General features: G+C 35.8%; 1 protein-coding gene across 1 annotated transcript; it reads right to left on the bottom strand.

The window, feature by feature from the left end:
• Nucleotides 1–7,393: 7,393 nt before the first annotated feature.
• On the bottom strand, nucleotides 7,394–23,302 carry LOC126815548 (mucin-2). Its single transcript, XM_050541241.2, has 11 exons — nucleotides 23,212–23,302; nucleotides 21,998–22,099; nucleotides 21,327–21,408; nucleotides 19,427–19,681; nucleotides 18,300–19,131; nucleotides 15,037–17,564; nucleotides 14,622–14,792; nucleotides 13,477–14,412; nucleotides 11,460–11,536; nucleotides 10,994–11,076; nucleotides 7,394–9,713 (listed from the first exon to the last, which is right to left on the bottom strand). Exons 2-11 carry the CDS (start codon nucleotides 22,090–22,092, stop codon nucleotides 8,407–8,409), a joined length of 6,366 nt encoding a protein of 2,121 aa, XP_050397198.2. The 5' UTR covers nucleotides 22,093–22,099; nucleotides 23,212–23,302; the 3' UTR covers nucleotides 7,394–8,406.
• Between the last annotated feature and the right edge of the window lie 273 nt (nucleotides 23,303–23,575).

Below are 23,575 nucleotides of genomic sequence, written 5' to 3'. Positions count from 1 at the left end.
TCTTTAATTTAATTTGTATTTAAATGAACATAAGTATTATGTGTGCTGTCTGAAATGATACCCGGTAGAAGAAGTAGATCATACAAAGATCTTATCTTTCCTGTCATTCTATATGGTAAACCAAAATGTACCTGTCATGACAAATTTATTAAATCTTGTCATATTGCTAACATGCTTGAGAATTGTGTGTATATATTAAATGCAGCTTCAATTTCTACATGTACATTATACCCACATTTAATATTTGTGTGATTAATTTATAGTCGGTTGATTACCTTCCAGAGTGTAACGAGAAATTTGTTAACGGCACAGAACATCTGCCGTGTTTGAGATGCCATATACAGTTTTACTGTATTGTTCCATGATTATTAATTGTATCTAAGAATTTATGTGATATCAAGAGAGCTCAATCTGAGTACCTTAACATGTATAGTCCAATATCAAGAGAGCTTAATCCAGTACAATGTACTTTAATATATATTTATTTATAATTTACATTCTTTAGATCTGGCATGTTGGGAAATTTTTACCAAAAATTTGATAAATGTATTGAAATAATCTTTTACAATATGGATAGTTTTCATGAGGTCAATTTCATACAAAATTGAAGCACATAGTTTATAATTTTCAAGATCAATATTAAATGGCACATTTCTTGCAAATTAATTAACTTTAATATGACTAGTATTATGAAAAGGCTGGTTTACTGGTAGCCTATCTTTTAATTTATTTCCATGTATATCAAGTGGTATCATTTGAAATATATATATACTTCTCAACTGCTAATTTAGAATGGCAAATGTTTTAGATAAAATTGTAACATGTACAAATATTTTAATTATTTTATTGTAAATAACAATTAAAACTAGAATAAAAATAATCGACTAAGAAAAAACATAAACAAGAAATTATAATTAACTATAGAATATGGAATGTGGATTTGGCAAACTAACTGATGAAGATTAACCAAAGAATATAGGGGGGTTGGATGGCTGAATGGTTAGCGTGCGCGCTCTGTATCATAAAGTCTGTCATTGAGTTGACTGGCGTGGTTTCGAATCCCTGGTTGTACGTGACAAGGAGTAGGGTCGCCTGTCCAACCTCGTGGGTTTTCTCCTGGTCCTCCGGTTTCCTCCCACTGCTAAAGACCCCTACGCGCCAGCGAATTATTGAAATAAAATTAAACCATATGTTAGTCCCGAAATGACCTAGTTTGTGTCGAGTGGAGTGGACGTTAAACCCCATTTCTCTCTCTCTCCAAAGAATATAAGGAATGTGGATTTGCCAAACTAACTGATGAAGATTGATAGTTTGGATAAGGCCATTTAAAAAATGTATTCTGGTTCTCAGATAATCCTGTTTCACTTCAAATGGACAACATGACCTGTTTTTATACGCCCACATCTTCATGTGGACGTATATTGTCATTCCCCTCTGTCTGTCCGGACGTCCCTGATTCGTCCATCCACAATTTGTTTGTGGACACTCTACAGGTCACAATTTTTATCCGATTTTGAAGAAACTTGAAATATAGGTTTATCTCCCACAGATCTCGGTTCCTTTTGATATTGGCATGTATCGGACCATAACTTCATGGATTGTGGCCCCTGTTTGTACAAAAAATCACGTTTTTAGCTTGTGGACACTCTAGAGGTCACAATTTTGATTGGATTTTGATGAAACTTGCAATGCATGTTTATAACCCAAAGATCTTGGTTCCTTTTGATATTTGCGCATATCGGATCATAACTACCTGAATTATGGCCCTTAATTTTGACTCTAAGAAAAATCACGTTTTTAGCTTGTTGTCCCTCTACAGGTCACAATTATTATCCAATTTAAAAAAATGTGTGAATATATAACATTTATACACTAATGATGGTTGAGTTTGAATTTCAAGAAAATCAGAAAAAACTGATGAACATATGGCGGCCTTTTGTACGCAAATAGTGTAAAAATATGGTATATCAAGGTTGTGGGCCCTCTAGAGGCTACAGTTTTTATCCGATTTGGATGAAACTTTAAATATGTGTTTTTATCATAAAGATCTTGGTTCCTTTTGATAATCACACATATCCGAATGTAACTTCCTGGATTCTGGCCCCTGATTTGTCGAAAAATCGCATTTTTAGCTTGTGGATTCTCTAGAGGTCACAATTTTCTAAAAACCATTTAGATATATCACCATTCCACCATAATGAAGGTTGAATTGGAATTTCGGGGAAATCGAAATTAAACTGACCGACAAAATGGCCGTTCTTTGTATGGAAATTGTGTATAAATATGTAATACAAAGGTTAAGGACCCTCTAGAGGTCACAATTTTATCCGATTTTGATAAAACTTAAAACATATCTTTATATTCCAAAGATCTCAGTCCCTTTTGATATTTGTGCATTTCAGACCATAATTTTCTGGATTATGGCCCCTGATTGTTCAAAAAATCATTTTTGTTTTTAGCTTGTTGTCTATCCATCTCTTGGTTTAACCTCCACTCAACACAAACTAGGTCATTTTGGGACCAACACATGGTTCAATTTTATTTCAATAATTTGCTTGCGTGTAGGGGTCTTTAGCAGTGGGAGGAAACTGGAGGTCCCAGAGAAAACCTACAAGGTTGGACAGGCGACCCTCTCCTTGTAACATACATGTGGGGAATCAAAATCACGGCACTTCATATTATAAATATCAAAATAGTTTGTTGGGGTTTTAGTTAAAAAGACAAATTGAACCTGAAACATTCTAGATGAGCATATTGGTCAAAGCTGTAATCAACAAATGTGATCATGTATGATAATATGGAACATCCAATAGGTACAGAAATTTATATTAAAATTTAGGGATAAGGACCTCACAACATATAACAAATACAAAACAATCCTACTCACAAAGTCGATAAGTTACCCAACTTGAGTTTCAAGAGGATATCTATTGCTGTCAATGTAAACAGATGTCTGTTCATGGACATTTACTACTTTAGATATTATAACACATGACCATAGGTCATTATCAGAATCAGATTTTCTTGATAGTCACAAATTGAAATTCTTGTAATAAAAAGTGGGGGAAACGGTATCTAAAATCGCAATTAAATGGTTGCATGCAGTAATTATTAATGATTGTCGATGACCATTGGCAGCCCCATACCTGGCTGCATTTTATGAAAACCTGGGTTGTACTAGGTAGAACAGAAGTGATAAACAAGTAATGCAAAGAGGAGGAACTACTGTGCTATTTACCCCTTCATGGTTACTGTCTTTAATTATATAAAGTTTCACTTATACCCCCCCCCCCCCAAAAAAAACCAAAAACAACAAAAACCCTGACTCTCCTGTAATTGTGTTGTTACTGTATTGTTGACTGCTGATAACTTTGTTATGTAACTATTAGTTAACTTTTGTTATACCATTATAAAATAGAAATAAATTTATTTTCAGCTCAAGCTGTGATTCTGTAGATTTATCATGTCACTTTGTTCTTTTCACACCAGACCAAATACACCTTATAAGTTCTGCTTTGTGGGGTATTGAACTGCCAAATTTGTTTGTGGGGAAGGGTTGACTCCTTTAATATTAGTTTAAAATTTATGTGACACCAATTTCTGCAATCTGGCTTACCACAGAGGGCACCTTACTTTTAAATTATAGGAATTTTTTTGTTTGCCTTTTGTCAGGACACTAGGCTATCAACTAAAATACTAGAGTGGCCCCAGGTTCAGTGAAAACCGATATGGCATGCATAAGCCTATGGTGTAATGACTCATCAAAACCATGTGACCTGTGACAGCAAAATGAATTAATTGCGTGTCATTGTTTACAATATACGAACAAACTTGTCCAAATTGACTAAACATTTTCAGCTCTGCTGATTTGAACCCACTTGAATCGACAAACACCAGTGAAAGAATTTAATGTCTGACCAACGTAATAGACAAGTTTATAACAGATACAACAACCAAAATCTATCTTTATGGGATATAAGATCAAAAATATATACATGTATGTTCAATTTTTATTTCACTGCAATGGGGGGGTTGGATGGCTGAATGGTTAGCGTGCGCGCGCTGTATCATAAAGTCTGTCATTGAGTCAGCCGGCGTGGTTTCAAATCCCCGGTTGTACGTGGCAAGGAGTAGGGTCGCCTGTCCAACCTCGTGGGTTTTCTCCGGGTCCTCCGGTTTCCTCTCACTGCTAAAGACCCGTACGCGCAAGCGAATTATGTAAATAAAATTAAGCCATATGTTAGTCCCGAAATGACCTAGTTTGTGTCGAGTGGAGTGGACGTTAAACCCCATTTCTCTCTCTCTCTCTATGTCACTGCAATGAATGAATGGCATGCACCAATCACGGAAATCAGTATATGGCCATTCCAAACTCTGTTGAGTGTGACTCTAAACCTACACGTATTGTGATGTTTTATATTTTTATACGCCCACATATTCATGTGGACGTACATTGTCGTCGCCCCTGTTCATCAGTCCGTCCACAATTGTTTGTGAACACTCTGCAGGTGACAATTTTTATCCGATTTCAATGAAACTTGAAATATAGGTTTATCACCCTAAGATCTCGGTTCCTTTCCATATTGGCATGTATCGGACTCTAACTTCATGGATTATGGCCCCCGATTGTACGAAAAATCACGTTTTTAGAATGTGAACACTGTAGAGGTCACAATTTTTATCCGATTTGGTTTAAACTTGAAACATATGTTTATAATCCACAGATCTCGGTTCCTTTCGATATTTGCGCATATCGGACCATAACTTCCTGAATTATGGCCCCTGATTTTACGAAAAATCGCGTTTTTAGCTTGTGGACCCCATAAAGGTCACAATTTTTATCCGATTTAAAAACACGTTACAATATATATCACCGTTACACCCTAAGAATGGTTGAGTTCGAATTTCGTAAAAATCGAACCAAAGCTGACGGACAAAATGGCCGCCCCTCGTTCTCAAATAGTGTCACAATATTGTGTATCAGGGTTGTGGACCCTCTGGAGGTCACAATTTTCATCTGATTTTGATGAAACTTGAAATGCATGTTTATAACCCAAATATCTTGGTTCCTTTCTATTTTCGTACATATTGTATCATAACTTCCTGAATTATGGCCCCTGATTGTACGAAAAATCGCGTATTAGCCTGTGGTCCCTCTAGAGGTCACAATTATTATCTGATTTAAAAAAAACGTTCGAATATATCACCGTTACACCCTAAGGATGGTTGAATTCGAATTTCATGAAAATCAGACCAAAACTATCGGACAACATGGCCGCCCCTCGTACACAAATAGTGTAAACATCTGGTATATCAAAGTTGTGGACCCTCTAGAGGTCACAATTTTGATGAAACTTGAAATGCAGGTTTATAACCCAAAGATCTTGGTTCTTTTCAATATTCGCGCATATCAGATCGTAACTTCCTGAATTATGGCCTCTGATTGTACGCAAAATTGCGTTTTAGCTTGTGGTCCCTCTAGAGGTCAGAATTATTATTTGATTTAAAAAAAATGTTCGAATATATCACTGTTACACCGTAATGTTTGTTGAGTTCGATTTTCGTGAGAATCGGGCCAAAACTGCCGGACAAAATGGCCGCCCCTCGTATGCAAATAGTGTCAACATATGGTAAATCAAGGTTGTGGACCCAATTTTGATCCGATTTTGATGAAACTTGAAATACATGTTTATAACCCAAAGATATTGGTTTATTTCGATATTCGCGCATATCGGATCGTAACTTCCTGAATTATGGCCCTTGATTGAACAAAAAATTACGTTTTTAGCTTGTGGTCCCTGTAGAGGTCACAAGTTGCACACTAAAATCTTGGTTCCTTTTGATAATCGCGGATACCCGAACTTAACTTCCTGGATTATGGCCCCTGATTGTTCGAAAAATCAAATTTTTAGCTTGCGGATTCTCTAGAGGTCACAATTTTTTTCCGGTTTTAAAGATAGGTTGCCAGACAATGAAACATACACCCATAGCAGCTAAATCGTCCGGACAGTCAACAAGTGTTGTCGCATATTTTTACTTTTTTCAGTAATGAAACATTTATAATACAGTAAAATCTGATTAAGAGTAACAACTCATGAAGTAATTATCAGAAAACCATTAGAATTCATTTGGTTTGGTAACGTTTAGTATACAAAACTTTTAATATCATGGATTTAGCCGTTCAAGTCATAAAAATTTACTTGTTCGTATCAAGATCTTAAACTCTGTGTATCAATCTGAAGTCAATCGGATAACTTTTGCCTCTAGAGCGTCACAAGATTTTTCAAAGTGATCAAGGGCCATAACTTTGGCAGTAATTATGGGAAATCGTTGAAAATCAATGATTCTTCGTCTCATGTCCTCAAACACTGTGTATAAATTTAAAGTCAATCGAACTTAACTTTAGCCTGTAGAGCATCCACAAAATCTTTTGAAGTGATCAAGGGTAATAACTCTGGCAGTAATTATCGAAAATCGTTGAAAATCATTAGGCTTCTTCGTCTCATGAGCTTAAACACTGTGTATAAATTTCAAGTCAATCGGATATTAACTTTGACCTCTAGAGTCTAGAGTGTTCACAAGATTTTTTGAAGTGATCAAGGGCCATAAATCTGGCAGTAATTATCGGATATCGCTGAAAATCAATAGGCTTCTTTGTCTCATGGCCTTAAACACAGTATGTAAATTTAAAGTCAATCGGATATTAACTTTAGCCTCTAGAGCGTCCACAAGGAAGTATGGACCCCGGACCAACAACCACATTTCAATGTGGGCGTATAAAAACCGTTTCAATACATCACCATTCCACCATAATTAAGGCTGAATTCATATTTCGGGAAAATAGAAATAAAACTGCCTGACAAAATGGACGCTCTTTGTACACAAATTGTGTAATACGAAGGTTGTGGACCCTCTAGAGGTCACAATTTTTATCTGATTTTGATGAAACTTAAAACATATCTTTTTATCCCAAAGATCTCTGTCCCTTTTGATATTTGCACATTTCAGGCCATAACTTTCTGGATTATTGCCCCTGATTGTACCAAAAGTAACTTTTGTATTTAGCTTATTCTCTATCCATCTCTTTCATTGATCAATAGACAGTAAATGAATTTGAATTCCCTACACTGATTTTTTACATCTGCAACGACTGGGCTAATGAAGACAGAAAGATCCATAGGCGCATAAATATTGAGAAACTCAATGGATTGACAAATGGCTCCTCCAGAGACTTATGTAGATAAAGATAAGAAATCATGTTCTTATATTTCATAAATTAGAAATACCGGTAAAAGTCAAATATTGCACAACACACCATTATATGTTTATTGTAAAACGCCATTGAGCACTTTTCCCCAAAATCAGTTAAATGACAAGAAACAACACATTGCAGGAAAGGTGAATTTCTAAATTTATTTTGCTTGAATCCTGGAAATGATCATTTAATTCTCTATTTTGTGTTTCAAAATTTAATTACAAATGTGTTCAATAATGATTCAAACAGTACACTTCAGTTCAGCTGAAACAATGAGGTATAAAATTCAATATATTTCTTACAAGTAAAACCTTCCATGAGTGTGTCATTCAATATAGTATGTGATTATTAATGACGAAAAAAATAACAAAACGACATGAGTCAATTTAACAAGTTCATTTGTTTGCAATAAATGAGATGAAATTATTTACAGATGATAGTGCAGACTACATGTATATAAAGACAATAAAAAATTTATTGTCTTATTCTAATGATAAAGACATACACGAAACTACCCTAGTTGCTAAATAATGATAAATAATAACAGTTTTACTTATTAACAAGTCAAGCCTATTTTCCTTGGCAGTTTAAAAATCTAAAATGAACTGACTAAAGAACAGAAATGTGTTCTTCTCAATCCAATTTTTTAAAGATTTAATTTTAAGAATACCCAAAATACAAAAAGTAAGGAAAATAACTTAATCAAATGCTATACCAAGAATTAAGTCAAGTAGAAATAGCACTATGCACAAAGAAGAAGAAAAAAAACATTGGACAAAAGCATATACATAGATAAATATTAAAAATACAAAATAAATTTCCTAATGCCTAAAATCTATCAAAAATTGCGTATTTTATTAGAGAAAAGAGTATGTTTCAAATCAGATGTGGAAAGCGTGATATGGCAAGAATATTATGAATGATATGATGATATAGAATGTTCAAAGTTTAAAAAAAGAGGTTTATGTTTAAAAATTAATTCTTAAAAAATCTTTTTTTTAAAATAAGATGCAATTTATATATTAATAATATTGATGAAGTTAATAATATCGATAATAAAATATTCAAAATATACAATTACTTTATACAAATTTATAAAATATAAATGCAGTTAATTATGAAGAAGACAAGTGGTGATGAATTTGAGCTGTTTACTTTCGGTTTCTCGTAACTCTCTTCACTGGAGTGACCTTCTTGGCTTTGACTGTTTTTGCTGCCTTTTTTACTGGAGTAGCTGTCTTCTTAGATTTCTGTTTTGATGCTTTTTGGGCAGGTGATTTTGCTTTTACAGGTGAAGGTTTGACTGGACTGGTTTCAGCCTTTTGTGGACCTCTTCTGGTTTTAAGAGGAGTGACAGTTTTAGGTTTTGTTGGACTAGCTTTAATCAATCGTCTTCCAGCAGTTTTCTTAGTTGACTTACTAGCAGTAACTTCGGGTTCAGTAACTTCTTTCACTGGACTTTTCTTTCCTTTCAACTGCTTTCCTTTTGCTCGGGAGGGTAGTTGTTTTGGTGATGGAACTTTTGCTTTCTTCGCTGGAGATGAAACAGGTTCTTCAGCTTTTCTTTTTGTACCCGTCACCACAGGTTCTGGAGTTGCTACTTTCTTTCCTCGCGTACTTCTGATTTTTTTTGGTGTTTTAACTTTGACAGGAGTTTTGGGTTTTACTTCTGTTTTAGCTTTCTTTGATTTAGCAGGTGTTTTTGCTTTCACTGGAGATTTTGGTGCTGCACGTGCCGTTCTTCCTCTTTTGCCAACTGGTTTAGCTGGACTAGATACCTTCTCTTCAACAGGCTTTGACTCTGGCGTAACTACTATTTCTGGAGCTCGTCTTGTAGTATTTGTTTTCTTTGGAGTTTGGGCTTTAGATAGCTTGGCAGCAGCCTTACCTCGTCTTGGCTTGATTGGACTAACAACTACCTCAGCATCAGATTCTTCTGTGCCTCTTCCTCTTGTATATCGTCCCTTTCGTGCCTTCTGTGGCGTTGCTTTTTTAGGAGATGCTTTTTTCGGGGTTGGTATCTTTTTAGGTGTTGGTACTACAACTGCCACAGTCTCTGATTCAGATTCTTCAACCCTTCTTCCTCTTGTTGAACGTCCCTTTTTAGCCTTAGGAGATGCTGCCTTTTTAGGAGTGGCAGCTTTTTTAGGGGTTTCTATCTTTCTAGGTGTTGGTGCTACAACTGCCTCAGCCTCTGGTTCAGATTCTTCCACTCTTCTTCCTTTTTTAGCCTTTTGTGGGGTTGCCTTTTTAGATGTAGAAGCTTTTTTAGGGATCAGTGCTTTTGGGCTCGCTATGGGCTTTCCTCTTGTGGATCTTCCCTTTTTCGTGACAGGTTTTGCAGGAGAAGCTGGCTGAGAAACTTCCACTGAAGGTTCTTCAACAAGTCTACCTCGTCTGGATGTTGCCTTTCTAGGTGATAGTTTTGACTTGACTGTGGAACCCTTACCTTTAACAGCTGAAAATAGAAAAAAAATATTAAGTAAGACTAGCAAGAAGAAGGTTGGGCAGGTATATAAAATTGAGGGCTAAAATAGTAAGTGGTCAATAGTATTAACATGAACAGTATATAGATGGACAGGCAACGAGTCCCTTTGGTTCGATTCTCTGCCGCTCTGTAGGTAGGTAATTGGAGGCATAAACAAGACAATTTCATACAGTTCAGATTATAATTTTTGCCGATTGAGGGTTTACAAGGTTCTACAAACTGAAACAAGGGCCTTAACTCTGGAAGTAATTTACAGAAATTGTTAAAATTTGACAGGCTTTTTCATTTTACTAAAAGACTCTTTCCAGGAAAATTTTGGACTTTTTTCAAAGATGGCGACAAAACGGAAGTTATCTACTAGCACCAAAACGGAAGTTATCTACTCGCACACACGAACAAAAGCTTGAAATGTGCCTTTGAATCAATTATTACTCGGCTCTTGCAGTTTATTTCTAATCGAGCTAAGATTGAATTTCGGTCTTCGGCTAACTCAGATCTTTGCTTAAAGATACATTATGGGATATTAGATAAGGAGTTGGCAGTTCTCACTATCATAGTTAAAAACTAGATAATGTAAAGGCAATTTGCCGAAAATTTCAGTCAAATGGATCCACTATGATGAACCGAGAAATAAGCGATCGAAAGTTCCGCATAGCCTCGATCATCATTGTCGGTACGAAAAAAATCATAGTCTCGATTATCCAGTTATGCAGCCAATCAGATCATAATCCAACAAATATTGCAGGCTAGCGTTGACATTGAGAGTTGATTATGCCTATGGTCTGGATATATTAATTAATGTCTAATTAATAGTTTATATAACATTTCAGGCCTAAAGAAAGACCTACAATAGGCAGATTTAGCTCTTGCATAATGTATGTTTAACTCGGATAAAATTGGTCAGTCCACTTAGATCCTCCGACTCATGTGAAGTTTACTGTATCAATTTTAAAACAATCGGATGATAATTTTTGGTGCTAAAGCGTTCACAAGAAATTGTGGACGAAGGATGGACAGACTAACAGATGGAGGTGACGGCAATATATGTCCACATTTCCATATGAGCGTAGAACTATAAAAATGCTCTTGATAAAGGTAAAGTGTCGCAGATGATTCCATAAATAATCACATCGACAACTGGTTTTTTGACAAATAAATTTAAAATTCTAGATCAAAGTAAACTTATCATTGAGTTTTACGTAAGAAAGATGAGCTGTACTGTAAATGTTATAAAATATCTGTAGTGTTACCTGATTTGACAGGTGTCTGTATTTTAACTCTTTTGTTTACTGGTGAGACACTTTCTTCTGCTTTACGTTTTCTGCCACCTCTCCTAAAAAATTAAAATAATCATTAAACAATGCAAAGATAGTTATTATATACAAGATTCTATTTTTTAATGCCTAAACCTGAAGCTAATAATTATTCCCCAACTTTAAAGAAATGAAATGGGGTTTAACGTCCTACGTTTTAAGAATCATATTATGCAATATACAGCACTTTAAGGCATGTTGACCATTCAGAGTTTAAAATAGTTAGGATTAACACTTGTGTACTTGTCAGAACTCACAATATTCTATTGAGTTACATGGACAGAGGTTATTAAAGATCAAAGCATTTAGATGTGTGGCCATTTTATTGCCGGTATGAATCAAGTGTTGAAGTTACAAACAAGCCTCAGGGACCACATGGTATATTCAATTGTTTGTTACTTACTTTGGAGGCTCTGGTGTTGCTATGACAATAACATCAGTGGGTTGTTGTACTGTACGTTTACCCTTTGTTCCACGACCCTGCAAATAAATAATTTAAATCTATTAAAACATTGTGTACTATACTAAAGCCTTATGCAATCATCACCAAACTATATTTGACTTAAAAGTGTGGCATTAAAAATCCAGTGTTTTGAATATCAACAGAAAGAAATGTGATTTGAATTTTAATGAATTTGTGTTTGTCAAGTTAATACTGTACAAAAAGACAATTGAGGTGAAAATTCAAACAAGCGGGTTTTGTACAGTTGGTTGGTATTTTTTTTCACCCCTAAAATTCTCATAATTCTTGTGTGCTACATACTTTTACTTTAGCCCAAATGTGTGAAAACTGTATCTATTTCTTGCAGCATGTTATTAAACTAACATGCCTCGATCAGCAATATTGACAGCGAATCATTTTTACTTACACTTGCAACTGTTTTGAAACATTCATAATTTGTACATGAATTACGAATGTTATGTGACTTTATGCTGTAATATTATGTATACATGTAGAATTTGTTCCATTAATTTGACAATAAAATATTAGCATCCCATACCAAAACCAAGGTGTCAATTCTAATCAAGTTCATTTGAAAGACAGAACCGTCATGCTTGACATATTGTCGTTTATGACCATAAAAATAATAACACTAAAAGTTTATTTGTCAAAGTTATTCCGATTTCTAATGCACAAAACGCCTTTACAGTGGCTGAATTCATATTTTTGATCCTTGGTCACTATGAGTAGTAAGAGATGTAATTGAGATTTAGAAACAGAGCAGACCAGTCTGAATGTTTTGTGAAACTATTTGCTCTCATCATATATCAAACTATGTAATATAAATTAGAGTAAACTCTCAACTTGAATAAAACAAGCCAACAGTGAGGATGATGTTCCCCACCGAAATCCCAAAATAAATAGATGACACATATTAATTAATTGCACATTTATTTTTTTTCAAAAGTATCGAGCAATCAAACTAATCACTAAGTTTCATCACTCTCTATGAGAAAGAATCAAGATTATCTTGTCCCAAAGCATCGACCAATGAAATTGATTAGCTCTGCTTAGCTTCAGCTCGAAATGTTATTGAACTCAGTCAAGACATTCACCTAATGAACATCTACATCGTTTAAACATTCTACCTCAATTAAAAGCAGAGTTGTTATGTTCCAAAGTCTTGACCAATCAAAGTGTTTATCGCTCCTTAGCCTAAGCAGAAAATTCTCACAATCGAACTTAGCCAAAGTAATGATATAATAAATCTATATTCAGAGTTTCATCGCTCTCACTTCATATTAACCAAAGTTATCGTGTCCCAAAGCATCAACCAATCAGATTGCTTATCGCTCTGCTTACCCTCAGCAGAAAATGTTCATTATCGAACTTAGTGAAGGTATTGATGTAAAAAAAAGCTATACACCAAGTGTCCTCACTCTCTCTTAACTAGAACTAAAGTTATCGTGTCCCAAAGCATCAACCAATCAAATTGCTTATCTCTGCTTACTCTAAGCAGAAAATTATCTTCTTCAAACTCCATCAAGGTATTCACCTATGCCAAGTGTGAACATTCTAACTTAATTATTATGAGAGTTATTGTGTTCCAAAGTCTTGACCAATGAAATGCTCATCATCAAACTTAGTCAAGGTATTGATGTAATGAAACTATACACCAAGTTTCATCACTTTCACTTAATTAGAACTAAAGTTATCGTGTCCCAAGGCATCAACCAATCAAATTACTTATCTTTGCTTACCCTAAGCAGAAAATGTTCATCTTCGAACTCCATCAAGGCATTGACCTAATAAATGCATACACCAAGTTTGAACATTCTAGCTCAATTACTGAATTAGAAAGAGTTATTGTGTCTCAAAAAGTGTGACGGACAGACAAACGAACCCATTTTAATAGTCCCCTGCTTTCTTTGAAAGGCGGGAGACAATAAATTACATCAAATGCAGAATCAATACTTGCCTTTTTGGGACTAGGAGTTTTTAATTTTTTAATGCTTCTGGTAGTTTTTCGGCCACCTCTTGCAGGTGCCGGAGGTTGTTTGGGAGACAGTTTAACAGGAGAAACAATGACAACAGCTTCTGGAAGTATTTCTTCAATAACTTCTACCATTTTACTAGCCTTAGTTTTACTGGGTGTAGTTAATTTGGCTGGTGTTTTTCTGGTACTTCTTACTGCTGTCTGCTTTACAGGAGAAGCTTTTTTAGGTGTGACTTTTGGTGATTTTGCAACATCTGTCTTTACAGGAGAAGCTTTTTTAGTAGTAACTTTTGGTGATTTTGCAACAACTGTCTTTACAGGAGAAGCTTTTTTAGGTGTGACTTTTGGTGATTTTGCAACAATTGTTTTTTTAGGACTCGCTGCTTTGGGGGATTTCAGTTCTTTTTGGGGTAAAGTCTTAGCTGGGGTGGCTCTCTTAGGTGTGTTTTTTTTAGCACTTCTTGGAGTTGAAGTGAATAACTTATCAACACCAGATGGGCTGGATGCAGTATTTTTTTTAACCCTCTGTTTAGGTGTTGCCATTATTCGCTTAATTCCTCCAAAATCTTCAACACTTTGGTTTTTCTGTCTTGGAGATGTCATTATGCGTTTAACTCCCTCAAGATTGATTTTAGCTGGAGTTTTAGATTTTTTAAATAGGCCCTTGACACCAACCATGTTAGGGCTATGTATACTCTTTCTTCCTGATGGTTTTCTGGAGTTTAGTGGAGAAACAATCATTTCACCTGGACCATTAGGAGTATCTGGTAAATCGGCATAAAGAGCATGAGGCGTGCCTGTCAAGAGTCTAGGTGAAGCCACAGCAGACGTAATAGATTTCCTACTGTTGGGTGATGGAGAAGCAAATAAATCTTCTATTCCAGAATAGCTTGTGTTACCCAGTGATTTTCTTGATTTCTAAAATAAAAGATAAATAAACAAAGGGTTAATTAATACATATTCCAAATTATAAACCTTGTATAGTGTATTCGATATCAATTTGTTATTTGTTATCATTATGATGATCAACTTAAAAGTACACACTTCTTTTGAAATAACTGCAATTTATTATCCAAATTCGGATGTTTTTAGTACAAATAAATCATAATTTAAAGTCGTCAACTTACTCCAATAGAGACCTTCCTACCCTTTTTAGGCAAGGGGATAGGTGTTTTCGCTCTCTTTGTAACTCTTTTCCCAACAATCAATGTCATTGGAGATTCAATATGACCTGTTGATGGGGCTAAGGCTCGTGCAACAGCTCTAGGTGTCTTCGGAGTCTTTCCAACCTTTGATTTCTGAAATAAATGTGAATTAAAAAAAGTAATAAATAAAAGACCAATTCCATGATCTTTAGGACATTCAATGGAAACATAAATTTATGTAAAGATTTCATTGAGAGCAAAATTGTTAAAGTAACAAGTCGCTTTGTTTGTTCACAAATAAATTCATAATACATGAAATACTAAAATGGCTGAGTAGATGAAAGATTCATAGTAAAATATTAACAGTCTTTAATTGGTCTTATAATATGATACTTACATTGATTGATTTTCCCTTCGGTGTCGACTTCTTCATAATTTTAGTAGAAATAGGTTTAGCCGCAGGTACTTTCTTCACAATACCAGTCACACTTATTCCACTCTTTAAAATATCTGACCATAATTTCTTTGATGGGGTTGGATTTTTAGCACCAATACTCTTTCTACCAGGGGTCTTTTTCATAATGTTAGACAGTCGAGGTTTAGCTAACTTTTTGTGAATAGCTTTCAGTGCAACTATCTTTTTCAAACTGGTCGGTGGAGTGGCAAGTTTGTCAACAGGACTGGAAAACATTCGATGACGTTTTACATTAACAATTTCTGGGGATGAATGAGTTGACTTTCTCTGCAACTTTTTTCCACTTGATTTCTTGCTAGATTTGTTCAACGGAGAGGTTGATCTTCTGGAACTTGGTGGAGTGACAGTCAGGTTAATTTGTTTGCCATCTCCTAAACTTCTGGGTCTTGTCTTTGCAGATGATGGTGTGGTCTTCTTGGGTGTAGTCTTAGCAGATTTAGGTGTAGTCTTCTTTGATTGTGGCGACTGCTTGTCTGATTTTGTAGTACTTCTTGATTTGGGTGAAGTCTTGGCTGATTTAGGGGTCATTGATCCTGTACTTTTACGAGAGGATTTGGGTGTAGTTTGGAACATTTCTACAACCGCTGACCCAGTACTTTTTCTGGATGATTTCGGTTTAGTACCTGTTTGATTGGGTGAAGAAATTCTTGGTGATTTCATTAGGTCAGCTATTCCAGTAAAACTTGAATCCAATACATTATTTGCATTTTTGTTGGCAGAATTTGGTGACTTCATTAATCTCTGTATTCCTGTGAGACTTGATCTTCCTTTAGAGTAAAATGAATTGGGTGTTTTCAACATTTTAGTCATGGCAACAGGAGAAAGTACAGGGCTTCTTCTACCTACTTTAACAGGACTCTTCTTCGTGGATCTTGGAGTCTTCTTGATGGAGCTTCTTCTACCTTTAGGGGACGAAAAAAGTTCTTCACTACTTTCATCACCTGAATGAAATTCATACATATCAGTTGATTTACGGTTTACTCTAGTTTTTGGTGAGGTAATTTTAGGTGATACTTTCTTCGTATTTACAGGAGATGCTGATCTTGACCTTTGTGGTGTAACAATAGCAACAGGCTTTTTAGACCTAGAGGCAAATAGAAATTCTGGGGAGTTGTCTTTTGGTGAAGATATAGATGTTCTTGCTGGAGATCTTGAAGGAGTCTTTGCATTGGTCACATCCACAGTTGCTGCAGTTACACTATCTTCTGAGATAGATTTATTAGCACTTCTACCTGGACTTTTAGCAGGAATTCTTCCAGGACTTTTACTAAAAGTTGTACCTGGGCTTTTTGCTGGTGTTCTACGTGGAGCTGCAATTTGTGCTGTAGCAGGACTTTTGGTTATAACTCGCCCTGGAGTGCTTGATTGAGAATTATCAGGTACTGTTACTAAAATTCTACCGGGTGATTTACTTAAACTTTTGGGGGTCTTAACATTAGATTTTTTTGCTGGTGTTATTGCTGGACTCTTGGGTGGTGTTCTTGTAGGACTCTTGGCTGGGGTTCTTGCTGGACTCTTGGCTGGGGTCTTTGCTGGACTCTTGGCTGGGGATCTTGCAGGACTCTTGGCTGGGGTTCTTGTTGGACTCTTGGCTGGGGTTCTTGCTGGACTCTTGGCTGGGGTTCTTGCTGGACTCTTGGCTGGGGTTCTTGTTGGACTCTTGGTTGGGGTTATTGCTGGACTCTTGGCGGGTGACTTTGCTGGACTCTTGGCGGGTGACTTTGCTGGACTCTTGGCGGGTGACTTTGCTGGACTCTTGGCGGGTGACTTTGCTGGACTCTTGGCGGGTGAATTTGCTGGACTTTTGACAGTTCTTGCAGGGCTCTTTGAAGCTATTTTTACAGGAGTCCTGGTAGGTGTTCCTGTATGACTCTTTCCTGGTATTTTTGCAGGACTTGTTGACAGTGCCATTACAGGACTTCCCACTGAATATTCTTCTCGATTCCTCGATATTCTTGGACTTCGTGAACTCTTTTTTGTTGGGCTTTTGGTTGGTGTTTTAACTGGGCTATTAACTGGACTCTTTACTGGCGATTTTCCTTTTCTTTTAACAGGTGATCTTGATGGTCTTCCAACTGAAGTGCCACTTGTTGGAGATTTGGAACCCGATCTTTGAGGTGTATTTTTAGGCGATTTTGATCTCCTTGCAGGTGACTTAGACTGTGCTCTTTTTTGAGAAGCACTTGGTGATTTGGGGGCATTATGTGGACTCTCTTCCGATATAGGCGACTTATTAAATACAGCTATAGATCTACGTTTCAAAAGAGACACTGGCGTTTGCATTCTTAAAGGCTCAGATTTTCTTCTAGGTGTTGCTCCTTTGGCTATTGGTGTTGATGGAGGCAAGGCTTTATCAAATTGTTCTGGGCTCAGGTTTGGACCAAATGATACTCGCTTTCTTTTTGAAGGAGGTCCACTTTCATATACAGACTTTCTTTTTGTTCCTGATCCTGAAAATAAACACAAGAAAATAATTGTAAATAAATTCAATTTTAAAACGTTTACGGATTTCAACAGTAATATTTCTTTGGTCGGAGTTCTTGTTGGACACTAATTAATAATGTATAATTCTTTATGGTGTTTATCTTGAACATCAATTTCAAATCAAAGAAGAAAATAACAATGTTTCCCTAAGTAAAGTAATGTCATATTATTCAGTTTCTAGAAAACAGTTATCCTGCCTCAAGCACAGAATCTCACTGTTTAAAGATACATTATGGGAGATAAGATAACGAGATGGCAGTTCTCGCTATAATAGTTAAAAACTAGATAGTGTAAAGGTAATTTGCTGAAAATTTCAGCCAAATTGATCCACTATGAGCATAGAAAGAAGCGGGTGAAATTTTGGCATAGTCTCGGTCATCATTACTAAAATCATTATTATAAACAGCTTAGTCTCGATTATCCACTTTTATTGATTTAATTATCAACAGCCGTTAGCGGCATATAGGAATCTAATCCAGCCAACATCGAAGGCTAGCCTTGACATCGAGAGTTTATTATGGTCTGGATAAGTTAATTAATGTCTAATTGATAATTTAGATAACATTTCAGGCCTAAAGAAAGACTTGTAATAAGCAGATTTTGCTCTTGCATAATGCATGTTTAAGCTTAACTTATAATTTAATAATGCAGTGATAGTGTATGCCATTCTTTATACAATATTAAAAAGGGAAAGTACAAACCTTTTTTACCAGCAGTCTTGGGTGTAGTCGCTTTTGGAGTGCCAAATTTAGGTGAATTAGGAGTCGCTGCTTTAGGTGAAACTGACTTTCTTGATTTAGGTGTAGAAGGAGCTGCTGCTTTGGGTGAAACTGACTTTCTTGATTTAGGTGTAGATGGAGCTGCTGCTTTGGGTGAAACTGACTTTCTTGATTTAGGTGTTGATGCAGCTGGTGTTGTTTTAGGTGAAACTGACTTTCTTGATTTTGGAGTTGATGGGGAAGTTGAAATCGGTTTTGATTTAGGTGACAATGACTTTGAAGCAGACTTTGGAGTGGCTGGTTTAGGAGATTTTGGGCTGGTTGCTTTAGGTGAAACCGATCGTGATATAGATCTTTTTTCTGGCGTTGGATCCACAAATAAAGAAGTGTTGACAGATTCAACTGAGAATCTTGATTTACCAGCATATTTTGGAGACTTTGGGGCTTTTCCCGGTGAGGCTTTTGGGCTCGAGGGAATCGATTTTTTACCCGATAATGCGGGTGAACGTGGACTGGCTTTACTAGATATAATTTTATTAGGTGTCATTGGCTTGGGTGATTTTTGTTTAGGAGATTTTTCTGATGTTCTTACTGGTGTTGATGAGGAAGATCTTGGGCTAGGCTTTGCAGATAATGATCGAGGAGAAATAGATTTAGGACTTCCTTTGGGTGTTGAGGCACTTGAAGATCTCCGATTTCCTAGTTCTTTAGATGATATAGGCGTGCTCAAGGGTATGTTCAATGATTTAGGTGTAAGAGGTTTAGGCGATTTCTTCCCTTGTAAAGGTGTTGTCGTCTGTGTCGGCGGCTTTGTCTGAAAAACAAAATTAAATCGCAATGACTTGTTAATAATAGAATAATGTTGTGTTAAGTTGCTGTCACATTTTTCCATTATAAAAACTTTTGCAGAATAGAAAATTAAAAAATAAAATTCAAAGTGTTCTGCAAATAGCACTGGTTAGAAAAAGCTTAACTATGTGATATGAAAGTATTATGTGGTACACAAGTCCAGATTCATAATATATATGATGGTTTTGCTTAATTTTCAGTGTGCCAATATCATGTGGTACAGCCAAAACTAGGTTGATCAATTTCTGGAATAAAATTACCTTAGGAGTCAAAATCTTAGTTGGTGTCTTCTTTCCTGGAGATTTTTTGGGTGAGCATCCTGGTGATTTTTGGGGTGTCTTTGCCATTTTAGGAGACTGTTTAGCTGGAGACAATTTTGAGTTTGGTGAGAATTCAAATCTAAAAGATCTATCAACAACTGTAAAGATATCCTTGTGGGAAACAGCACATGATGTCTTACAAATACTACCATTGACAAGGGTTGGATTTTCTTTACTCAGGTTGACCAAAGATATCTGAAATGAAAAGCAAGTATTTGTTATTCAACAAATATATTTTAAATTTTTGGTACAACAAACAAAAGACAAAGCCCAAACTTCATTACATCATATAGTTATTAGTGTCAATCTCGATCCAAGGGATAACTTTACCCTTCGTTTATCTCTGGTAAAACTCGCTGGCCATTAATCAGCGTTAAATCAATTCCTAAGCTCTTGTCCAGTGGCTACTGAAAGGCAGGATTTGTTAGAATGAAATGCTGCCTATTTCTCGACAATTAGATGCATCGATTCGTTGCACAAGTTACATATTAATGATCCTTGAAACATTTTCCACATATTGATATCAAAAGTTCATTCGAAAACAGTCGATTTGATGATTTATTGGGAACTATTGAGTGAGTGATTCGGCTAAATACATGAAATTTCTGAAGAAATGCGAATTGGAGACGCCATCTTGGATCTGTGTTAAGCGACTAATCGTAGGACACATTATGTGACATTCAAAATGGCCGGCGAGATTGAATAGTGTATACCTGTAAATCTGATATTGCTTTACAACTATGTGTACCTGTAGTGAATAAATTTACTTTTAACTAAACAGATCACAATGTACCACCAGAAAAACTCACTGAATTTTATGGCTTGTTCTAGACTATGTCACAATATTACTATTATGTCAGTTCCATGAAGCCTTGATGTGGAGACACAGAAGCACTACAGTACACTAACATAGCAACTAGTTAGGACATTTAACTTTAAGAAATTCGTACAAGAATTCATAAAACTTTTGGCTCTATTATTACCCTAGACAAGCGAAAATGTTTTACGAGGGCTGGCTGAATAGCTCTAACCCTGAAAAGGTTTGATAAATTGGAAAGAAACTTTTGCCACCAACAAGTACAATGATTGAATGAATCATAGACAAAAGAACTGCAACTGTGTGTTATTATTGTTTTTGTACCAGACCACCTTGTGATCCTATCCATTGAAATCACCAGAAATGGACAAATACTGGCTATAGGGCAGTCATTAAGTACCTGCAACTGAAAAAAACTAACCCCAACACAGATAGGCTACATGCCGAGATAATGCCCCTTCCTTTTGAACAGTAAGGAAGTGGGCTGCAGAATTTAGCAGAGAGAGAGTCTTGATTGATGATGACCGGCCATCAAGGGCAACCATTCAAGAAAACATTACCCGGATTGACCACTCGACATATTGTCAATGTTGTGGGCACCTGGGCATCACTCAAGACAGGGTTGAGCACATTATCCGCAAATGTCAAATGTTTCTGCAAGATGGTTGCCAGAGCTCTTGACTGTGGATCAGAAACATGTCAGATTCCTGACGTCCAATGACAATCTGCGCCGCTTTGAAACAGATCCTGACAATTTCTTTGTTCAGATTTCTAACAATGGGTGAGACCAGGATTGATCACTTTCAACCAGAATCCAAAATTCAATCTAAACAATGGAAGCATCCAGAGTCACCAGTCCTCCCAAAAAGCCAAGTCAGTTCCTTCAGCTGGAAAGGTGATGGCTTCAGTCAATTGGGATTCCAAGGGTATTCTAACTGCTGATTGACTATCTTGAAAAATGTCTTTTTATGATGTCGTCCCCCAATAGTAGTAGTAGGCCTAATAATAAAAATGCTTTATTACCTGCCCTTGGGAATCCACATCAATTCTACAGTGTTCATTTGATACACTTGGAAGCTGGATTCTGATGTCACAATTATCATGCCTAAAACATTGAAAAGTTTATTAATATAGTAAGTATAAAGTATTAGAAATTAAATAAAGATAGACCTGGGTACACACACAATTATTATTAGTACTACTTAGTAGATCACTAAATTAGTTGTATACATGTTCAGTGCGGTACATTAACAGAGCTAAATTGACATTCATTGGCACCTAGAAAAGGACACAAATGGGTTTCAAAAACAATACTGAATATTCAGTAAACTGATTTACATTCAACGATTTCTGTTTTACCTTTTACTGTAATTTCTAATTCTAATCGTTTGAACAATGAAATACACAAAGAGTGCAAATTGAACAACAGTTTTTGGCGTCTGGTTATTCCAGTCTACACCGGTAGTATACTCCTGTGGGATACATACATGTATGTTTAGCCTCATTCATTGAATCGCTTCATTACAATTGGCGCCTTTTAGAAGACTTTTATTAAAACAAGGCTCGCCGAACTCAAAATCATTTCTGATGATCCTATGTTGTTTTGCGATTTAATCAAATTCAATTAGCTTGAATAGGCCTATACTACTATAAGTTGTCTGGTGTTACTTTTTACTTAGTTGAAAATACTTTACCTTCCAAATAAGCATGAAGTAGCTGTTAATGGAAAACAAGCGCCATCACTTCCATTCCTTTTGATTACCACAATATTTCCAAACTTACCATTCATGTTGAATCTAGAAAACCAAATTCTTAAAATAAATTTAAATAAGCTTTGTTTTAGAAAATTTATAACATTTGTATTGCTAGACCTACATGTAACAGTGTGGATTAGTCATAGGGTGATGTTTTCAATTCAAGACCAAGGTGAAACTTAAATGGAATGCAGTTCACTGGTCAAGTGTTGACTGTATTGGTAGCATGAATTATTTACACAAATCTACCCTAAACCACCATCATTTCAACTCACAGGGCCTATCGGACGGACAGGGGCGACAACAATTATATCCACATGTGTCTAGAGTAGAAGACGTAGTCAGATCTACCGTACAACGTATTAATTAATTAAAATATATCTATTCTAGATATGCAACTACAACAGTACCGGTACGGTAAGTTTCTTACAGACAACTCATAACAAGACAACTCATCCCAAAATAAAAGACAGCTTATCCCAACTTTATTAAAACATGGGTCGAGATAATAATATAAGACAACTCATTCCAACAAATGAAATATATAATATAAGTGCTAGTTTAATAGTTATTAATTATATGTATTTAAAAATGTTTTAATACAAACAATTGCTTTCTTTGAAGACCAAACAAAACTATTTCGAAATGAGTGGTTTTTTTTAAAGTTGGGATGACCGACGAGTTGTCTTTTATCTTCATAATCTTGGAATTTGGAATGAGCTGTCTTCTAACTTGGGATGAGTTATCAGGTATTCACCACATACTACCTACATACTGTTATTAAATGATCATACATGATGATTACATGCACACATCATTTTTTAAAACTCTTAATCTAGCCAAGGGCAAGGCCTAAATTGTAATAAATATGTAGGCCTATAGGCCCTATGTCCACTGCCACTGGTCCTCTGGCAAAATCAGAAACGGTTGACTTCCTCAAGTTACGACATTGGCAATGCATTGCATTGTTTGTTTATCTTCGACTGCGCCGGTGGGCCCTATTCCAGTCTTAGCACTGGTTCGACATTGTCATTTAAAAGTAAAATAAAACATCCTAAAATATTGATTGGCATACATGTAGTATGTAGATCTCAATTCTTTTTGCTGGCGTAGTCTTGGATATGAAATCAAAGTGATTATATAAATAAGCTCACCTTCATTTAGAAGCTTTGTTCACACAATTAAATGTTTTGATCAATTCAATATTTTCGTTCGTAAACCCTATCCGCGCGAAGACGTTACAACTTATGAAAATGTACGAATAATTACCCGTTATCACTGCGCTTAAAGAAAAAGTTCTCAAGTTATATTAACGTATTTAAATTATATTTACCTGAGATACAAAATATAATACAAGTCGACGAGCTTTCACCACTTTTATTGAATATTTGCATAATCAAATAAGTTGTTTTCAGTCAAACAAAGTATAAAACAATTTTTATGTCTTTGTTTTGATGAGGACGTATAAATACAAAATGAATGGGTTTGAATTCTGACCCCGCTTACCATATCTTAGCT

Source organism: Patella vulgata, chromosome 3, assembly GCF_932274485.2.
Source record: "Patella vulgata chromosome 3, xgPatVulg1.2, whole genome shotgun sequence".
In the NCBI taxonomy this organism is placed as follows: Eukaryota; Metazoa; Mollusca; class Gastropoda; family Patellidae; genus Patella; species Patella vulgata.
This window is presented reverse-complemented; position numbering and strand designations above follow the sequence as displayed.

Coding starts and splice junctions, on each gene's coding strand:
- LOC126815548 (XM_050541241.2), bottom strand. CDS start 22,092: ATGAATGGTAAGTTTGGAAATATTGTGGTAATCAAAAGGAATGGAAGT. Junction 19,132..19,426: donor CTAAGATTTTGACTCCTAAG/GTAATTTTATTC, acceptor TTTGTTTTTCAG/ACAAAGCCGCCGACACAGAC. Junction 17,565..18,299: donor CAAGACTGCTGGTAAAAAAG/GTTTGTACTTTC, acceptor GTTTATTTTCAG/GATCAGGAACAAAAAGAAAG.